Raw genomic sequence first — 8,242 nt, 5'->3', positions numbered from 1 at the left:
ACCTCCTCTCTAGCCTTCTCTGTAAATGTTAGATTTAAAAGGTTATGTACAAACATGTAAGTTATAAAGAAGTTGCCAAAAACCTTAAAATCTAAAGATTCTAGAGTTTGTCTGCTATTATGCAGAGAAGATTGTGGAAGCAAATATTAGTCATTCACATCATTTTCCATGTTGAGTCAACATCTATTTTTAGGTGCGGAGCACATAAAGACAACTCTTTGACACATAAAGCGCAAAGACATCCATTTGACATCATTTATGTTTGGGCTAAGGCTCAGGGAGAGGGGAAGACAATTGCTGAATACATTATATTTGTGATGGGACCCCTCCATTTGCTTCCAAGACACATTTTAAGACATAACGCAGGAATGTACTGATCTGTTTATATTTAAATAAGTCAAGATGAAGTGCAAAATATTCAGGTTTGGATCCAACGCTATTTTGGATGCGCTGCAGAGTAATTCTTCATGATCTGTGCTGAACACTTGCCATTAGGCTTTATCCAGGAAGTATTTTTATTATGTTAAATGTGTGTATTCTAAATGTATATATTATTTTAAAAATGCAGAAGGCTTTTTATGCACATATTGCAATTATAAATCTGATTCATAGCTAGGGGAGCAGTTAAGAGAGACTTGATTTAATAATATTCCGACAACATGCATGCAGTGCCTCAGCTAGATTTTCTTGTTATAGTGTAAGGGAGCTTCTCGTGATAAATTGCAGATACGACAATGAGTGTCGGTATACAGTTTCCTGAGCAGATGTTCATTTAGTCTAATTTCACTAGTACTTTACTGTTCATCCAGAACAGATCTTGCCAGCTCAGGATGAAAACACAAAGAGATGGCACAAAAGATCACTCTGCAAATAACCTGATCTGTTTCAGACACTTGGGGGGGCGGTGGGAAGAAAAACATACTGGAACTTCGGAGTGCTATGTATGTGCTAAGGTTATTACATGTTGGATACAGTAAATCTTCTATACACCCACAACCCATAGGGGTAAATTTACAGAGTCGTGCGTAGGAAGCTGCACATTAATCTACCTCTGAACAATAGTTACTTTATGCCTGTACTTAAAGAACCCTTGCATTTGTTTTAAGGTCTCTCCGGCTCTTCCTTTGTTCTTCCATCCTTTCCTGCTTTTGTTGGTTTTGTAGAACAGATAGCATCTGAACTTGTGGGTTATTGCTTCTGAAATAGAAAATAATCTATCTGTTTAAAATGCAAAGGGTGGCTTTAACTTACTAAAACACCTTTCCTTGTCTTCAATCTATAGGTGTCGTATGCCCGTCCAAGTTCGGCATCGATCAGAGATGCGAACCTGTATGTCAGCGGCCTTCCGAAAACAATGACCCAGAAAGAATTAGAGCAGTTATTCTCACAATATGGGCGCATCATCACCTCACGGATTCTGGTTGATCAAGTCACAGGTTAAAAGAGAACTTTTCTTGATATGTGCATGTTTTTCTGGACACGGCAAAATTGCAAACGTTTGGCAGTTGAGCTTTAGGACAATACGGCTTTTAGTGTTAAATGCGGTACCTGGTTCTTTATGAGCATGACTGTTTGGAGGCATAACTGCTGCCTCCTTAATGAGGGATCTCAAAATGCAGAATGTTGTTTACTTGAAATCGTTACACTAAATATGGTAGGGGCTGATTTTGGAGAGCACAGCTGGGGAAGGGCATTTTTCTTTATAGGACTCGCTTTAATTTGCAAGTTGTGTATTCTGTGAAGTCAAAACCAACATTCAGTTTGTTCATTTTATAGATGAGGCTGTGCCTACAAATATTCATCTGTTCAAATGTGTTTGCTTCCCAGGGGTTTCTCGAGGTGTGGGATTTATCCGTTTTGATAAGAGAATAGAGGCAGAAGAAGCCATAAAGGGACTAAATGGCCAGAAGCCTAGTGGTGCTACAGAACCAATTACTGTGAAGTTTGCCAATAACCCCAGCCAGAAAACAAGCCAGGCACTCCTTTCACAGCTGTATCAGTCTCCCAACAGACGCTACCCTGGACCACTTCACCACCAGGCTCAGAGATTCAGGTAATTACCTGGAAAAGAACTGAAGTTCCACCAGCGACGACAACGTGGGGCAGGTGCTGTGCAGGAAAATATGCTTTAGTTGCGTAGGCTGACCTGATTTTCTTTGTAAAATTAAATATTCTTTCCTGGAGAATGAGGAGGAAAATCTGCTGACAGCAGTAGTCATGTTGTATTTACTAAAACAGCTGAAGTACTGCACAATCAGATCTCATGAAGTCTCATGGAAAAAGGGAGGACAGAATAGAGTTACACTGATAATCAAATGAGCAGTGACTATCCTGTTCTTTCTCATTTTTTTGGTAATGCTTTTATTTTCTGCTATATTATTACAGTTTTGATGCAGCTTAGACTTTGATGTTAATGACAGTGGATTGGTAGCAAGAAAAAAGCTGAGTCTGTTCCAGTCAGCAGCAGTATCATTAAATTTATTAGCCTGAGATATCAGCTCTTAGTATAAAGAGACCTTGTGTTAGTCTTTGGTGTGATTCTTCAGATACTCAGAATGCAAAGCATAAAACATCCTGGAAAGTATAGTTTCCATCCGATATGTAAGCCAGGGTTAGCAATAAATGATGTTCTCGTTACTTTCATATTTTATAACAACTTTCAGGTAACCTAGTATTGAAATAAAAAGTCTGCCTTCAAAAAAAAAAAAGAGAACTTGGACTTATTCTCATAACTGAGTTGCATGCTGGCTTCAGAGACTTTTTCAAAAGTAATTTTAGTTTTTCAGTGCTGAAAAGTGCTAATGAATTCAAGAAGATCATAAGAAAAAGTCAGCAGATGCATTAAACCTACCCTTGTTTGTGTGTCTTTGGCACGCAGCTGTGTCCATTGAGGTTATCCCTGAATCATTCCATGGACAGGAGGACTTGAGTGTGCTCCCATGGAAAGCAGATGATTATATTCATTCTGCAAAACCTGGTGGTCATTTAGATTGACATATTGTGGAGGATTAATGCTAATAATGTAGTGGGGAAAATGTATTATGTTAAAGCAATTAGAATCAAGAGTTGTTCCAGTTCCAGCAGTTTTGGACTGTGGCACTTTATTTCCAAGTTAATTGTAAATATAAGGGGAACAGTTGAATTATTTGCAAAAATTTAATGCTAATATTGTCTAAAAGAAACAAATCAGAAGTGGATTATTTTTTTTGTAAACCAAACCTTGAAAATGAAGGTTTTCTTAAAGCCTGTAGACAAGTTAAAAATTACTTAAATGCCGTGGTGGAAATTTAAGCACAAACTCAGACTTAACAAAGGCTGGGAGTTGTTAGGCTCCTTAGATGTGTGGGAAACTTGTTGAACGTTTCTTCTTTGAAAATGGAACGCTATTAATAATAGTTCCATTGAGCGATCTTGCCATCTGTGAGACATTAACCCAAAGACCCTCCTTCTCTTTTCAGGCTGGACAATTTGCTTAATATGGCCTATGGCGTAAAGAGGTAATTAGAATTCCACAGATTGCCAGATGTCTGTGTTGGCACAGATTGGTGCTACAATTTATTTTTTTAATTCACTAACTTTTTTTTTAATTCGTTCTTTTCTTCCACCAGCATGTCAAATTCTTTTTAAGTTTGGACTTCAGTTGGTTTTGTTACTTTAAAGGCCACACACACAAGTTCTGTGGGGTTGGGGGCTTTTTGTTGTTTTTCAACCTTTTTTTTATTTACAGGTGGGCTTCTCAAATGGTTTAGGTGCAACAGCTATAAGCATTCAAACTGCAGTAGCCCTGCTAAATGGTATTTTTTCCAGAATCAGAACTATTACGTTTTTAATCTCCCATCTGATAATAAAAATTTAACAATCAAAGCCAGCAGTATGCTGCTGTTTCAATTTATTCTACATCTGGCTTCACAAGTTTGACTTGAAAATATAGTTGTGTGCACCTTAATCAGCCCTAAGTTTCTTTTGTTACAGGTTTGATACTTTGAAATTTTCTTGGTGCTTGAGATTTGTTTTTTGTTTAAAATAGCTGTGTGTGTCCGTGTGTATGTGCACGCATGTGTGGTGAAGCTCAGCGGGTTTGTAAACATTTATGCTGTTTCATGAGTATGTTGAATGTTTGATCTGATAGCTAAAATGAGCCGATGCGTTGTTAGTGTTTCTCCTAATGGCACACATCACCGCAAGCCAACCTTACAGCACAGTGAGTGTAGTCTTACTCCTGATGTTACCGTAAGATGTCCAGCCACCCCCCACAATTAAGATGAGAAAATACTGCTTAATCTTCTGAACTGGTCTGCTCACCACACTTGAAAATTACTTGAGCTTTTTTAAAGCTCGTCCTGTAAGATGGTGTGGTAAGTATATCTTTAGCTAGTAGTGGACAGTAATGCGGGTTTTAATTACTGCCATGGTTGCTGTCATACAGATCACCAGTCTTAAAACTACTTAGCAAAGCAATAGTGAAAACAAGAGACGGCGTGTCTTCCCAGAAGCGCTGCTTCTGGTGTTCATTAGTGTGTGTTACATCTGCAGCATCCTTAGTGGTGATGGTGATACGATGAGTCAGAACTTACCACCTGATTTTAACACACCCTGCTTCTCCTGTGTTTTCCTCTCTCATTTGTTTCTTGATACATTGCCAGAAACATGGCAAGACTCAGCTTCGAGTTTATCTGTCAGGTACCAGTCGGTGTCAGAAGGATGGGTTTGTTCTGGGAGTTTTCCCTGGGTTTGTTGCCGCTTTCCCTGGAATTGGACCAGCATGGGGTGCAGGACAAACAGGGCTTTGTCCAGACTAGTGGGGGTTTGAATTCTGGTTGCGTGTGACCTACAGAGGGAAATAAAGTTACCTGTCTTTTCAGGTTATATATCTGGTTTCTTAATATTCAGAGTCTGCAGTGTTAATTAAGTCACAACATTTTTTAAGTTGTTTTGTAGGCATCTTAAATTAGCTCTTGTCTCCTCCCAACAAATCTTGAAAACTTGTACTTGCACCAGCAAACTCTGTATTTACGGGCATAAGGTCACACAAAAAAATACTGTATTGATAAAAATTCCTGAAACTGTCCCTGAAACATCATAGGGTAGTGTTCCTGGGCTTGGGGTCAGTTTGTTCTTTCCCCATGTCAGTTATGTGGTACTGATGGAAAATGAGATGTGCTGATGTAGAAAAAAGGTTTTATTGACACTAATTTCAGATGACTTGCTAGTAGCAAAGCTACTTACGCAATAGGCTGCCTTGTGTTTGTATCAATATACTTGCACTAGTTTCTTGGATTTGGAGCAGCTCCTGTGCTTGTGGTGCATAAACAGTTGAAAGCTGCGTAGCTCCTAAGGGCTTCCAGGGAAAAGCTGCTCTCCAGCGAACGGTATGAAACGTTAACCCTTTACATCAGCACAGCATTTCTTAAAAATGCAAAGCTTTATAACAAGCTGTGTGACACGCACAGCTTTGCATTGTACAGGTTTCGCAGTAATATCACTTACAGGGTAGTGTGTACATCAGTGTTGTACTTCACGTTAAATTTAAATGTCGCGGAAAAGGAGCGTTTGCTGACTTGAATGCGTTACTAGCACAGTTGGCTCTTGTCAGAAATGGACTTCAAGTCCCATCTTCTGAATTTCAAAAGAATTTGAAGCTGTCAGCTTGTACATGCTCTCAGTCCTGGCCTTCCTATTTCCAGTTCCACATATGGTGGAAGGAGCGGTATAAATTGCCCAGCCGTCTTTGTGTTCAGCAGCTGGGGAAACACCGTGAGTTAGAGCCGTGCTGAACCATTATGATAATGTTACTGGTTTCAGTATGTGGGAGAAAAACTAAAAGATGTTGAGAGCAGGATTTTCAAAAGCGAAGTTTAGCGGGAAAATGGACATTTATTTTTAATAAACTGTCTGCAAACCTGTGTGTATGTCTGAGGATCCAATGCCGTATTTGAGCTACTCCTTTATGGTGTAGCTACACCCCAGTTATGTTCCTCAGATTAAGATACATATTCCAAGTGTCTTTTTTTCCTTGAATATATGTATAAAGTGCTACAGGAGTCAGCATAATGGTGAGCAGCCATCAGGTGTGTAGTTTGTTATATGGTTATTTAATATATGCTGCATAATATTGCACAGATTGCTAAATGTGTGTGGAAATATTACAAGTGTAAAAGGAGAAGTTTTGGAGAGCACAAGAGCTCCCTCAGCAACACTGAGTCCCATCCTCCCCCCTACTCCCTCAGTCATCACTCAAAAAATCCTGCAGTATTACTATTCAGTTCTGGTATTAAAACTCATCATATTGTAGGTACATGTGAAGCTGGATTTTTATTAAGATGCTTCCTCTGTGCAGTTGTTATTTTAAAACATATCCCAAAGTGTAGCTTCAGAAGGCATGTCATTTTTTTTTTCTTTCAAACTGATGAAAGGAAAATTATGTTGATCCTGAGGGCTGATACTGCTTAACATCTTCATTAATAAACTGAGTCATGGGCTGCGATGCGCCCTCCCTGCATTAACAGGTGACGTGAAATTGGTGAGGGAGCAGGGACAGTCACTGTGGTGTTGGCCAGAGCTGCCCCTGGGGAGACCTTGACAAGCTGGAGGAACATGGTGAAATTCAGGAAAGGCAAATGTAGAGTTCAGCCCCTGACTGCTCTCTTCCGCTGTCTACAAGGGGCATTAGAAAGAAGATGAAGCCAAGCTCTTCTCAGAGGTCAGCTGTGAAAGGGGAAGAGTCAACTGTAATGGGCTGCAGCAGGGAAACTGAACTGAATGTAAGGGAAAAATCATTCACAGTGAGGACAGTGGAGTCCAGCAGTGGAATTCCCATCCTTGGAGACTTTCAAAACTTTCCTCTGCCAAGGCCATGAGCAGCAGATCTAGTTTGAGGAGTTAGCCTTGCTTTGAGCAGGAGGTTCATCGGATGACCTTCATAGATCCTGCTCAACCGATGTTATTCTATGATGGGTCTGTGTTCATCAACACGCTACCTGGCTTTAGCTTCCCAATTCACATGTTTAAGTTAAAGAAAACAGATCCCAAAAGACACTGGGGATGTGGGGAAGTTGGGGTCCAGTATTAGATTTGTAGGAGCTTGTCTCTGTGACTATCCGAAGAACCTAAGAGCCTGTCATGGACACAGAGTCTCACAGTATGAAGGTATTAGTTGACATGCTCATTAATTATATTTGTGTACTGTTTTACTTACTTTACAGTTGCTGCATAAATCATCTTTAATATGTGTCCAGCTTTAGGACTTCTTTAACTGGATTTCTTCATAGTGTATGTCAGTTAAGGACTATGTTAGGAGGAGAATTAAAACCTACCACTTACTGAACATCTCTTTAAATCCAATAATATTTTTAGCTAAAGAGGCTACTGTTATAACTGAATCCTGGCAATGGCATTTCATATTAATCTTTAAAGTCTGGAAGTTTGGGGGTTTTTTCACAGCAAACTAGTAAAGAAGCAAAGTATTAGATTTCCATTGCTCTGAACCCGCATTCTTTTAGTGGTGGGAGTAAGTGGCAAATTCCTACAGGCCTTCTTAAATGAACTCCTCTTAGCAGCATGTGCAGCCCCTTTTTGACTTAGATTGTCCTTAAGCATTTCTTTTATTAGATCCTTGTATACATCCAAGTAGGGCTTATCCTTGAAGGGAGATACATTTATGCCCAGATTTGGTCTGTTTGGTTAGTGCAGCTCCCCTCTGCTTACGCAAGAGTTAGAGACCAAGGGTGGCGATGTAGCCAACTTCCAGGGATAGGGTCAAGAACCTTCATTACCATTGGCTTATTCATGTGAAAGTCTTGGTTCCATGTAGCTTGTGCCAAGAGATATATTTAGAATAGACCCCTGTTTTTACTTGGTAGGTTTTCTCCGATCACAATTGATGGTATGACGAGCCTTGTCGGAATGAACATCCCTGGTCACACTGGGACTGGATGGTGCATCTTCGTCTACAACTTGTCTCCCGACTCGGATGAGAGTGTGCTGTGGCAGCTGTTTGGGCCCTTTGGAGCAGTCAATAATGTCAAGGTGATCCGTGATTTCAACACCAACAAGTGCAAGGGATTTGGCTTTGTCACCATGACCAACTACGACGAAGCTGCCATGGCAATTGCCAGCCTTAATGGATACCGTTTAGGAGACAGAGTATTGCAAGTTTCCTTTAAAACCAATAAAACCCACAAATCCTGAATTTCATATCCTTACTTACTAAAATATATATATATAAATATATATACGAACAAAA

The 8,242-nt window shown here is 39.8% G+C and overlaps 1 protein-coding gene across 6 annotated transcripts in view; it reads left to right on the top strand.

The window, feature by feature from the left end:
- ELAVL4 (ELAV like neuron-specific RNA binding protein 4) overlaps positions 1-8,242 on the top strand; it is a 40,158-nt gene extending 31,916 nt beyond the window's left edge. For 2 of the 6 annotated variants that reach the window (XM_010076181.1, XM_010076179.1), the window contains 3 exons: positions 1,283-1,436; positions 1,828-2,053; positions 7,860-8,187. In XM_010076181.1, coding sequence (XP_010074483.1) covers positions 1,283-1,436; positions 1,828-2,053; positions 7,860-8,187 — 708 coding nt within the window. Of the gene's footprint in view, positions 1-1,282; positions 1,437-1,827; positions 2,054-3,458; positions 3,498-4,687; positions 4,691-7,833 lie in introns of all 6 variants that reach the window. The other 4 variants (XM_010076177.1, XM_010076178.1, XM_010076180.1 and 1 more) reach the window with 4 other exon arrangements.

Source organism: Pterocles gutturalis, unplaced genomic scaffold (assembly GCF_000699245.1).
Source record: "Pterocles gutturalis isolate BGI_N339 unplaced genomic scaffold, ASM69924v1 scaffold16633, whole genome shotgun sequence".
Lineage (NCBI taxonomy): Eukaryota > Metazoa > Chordata > Aves > Pterocliformes > Pteroclidae > Pterocles > Pterocles gutturalis.
This window is presented reverse-complemented; position numbering and strand designations above follow the sequence as displayed.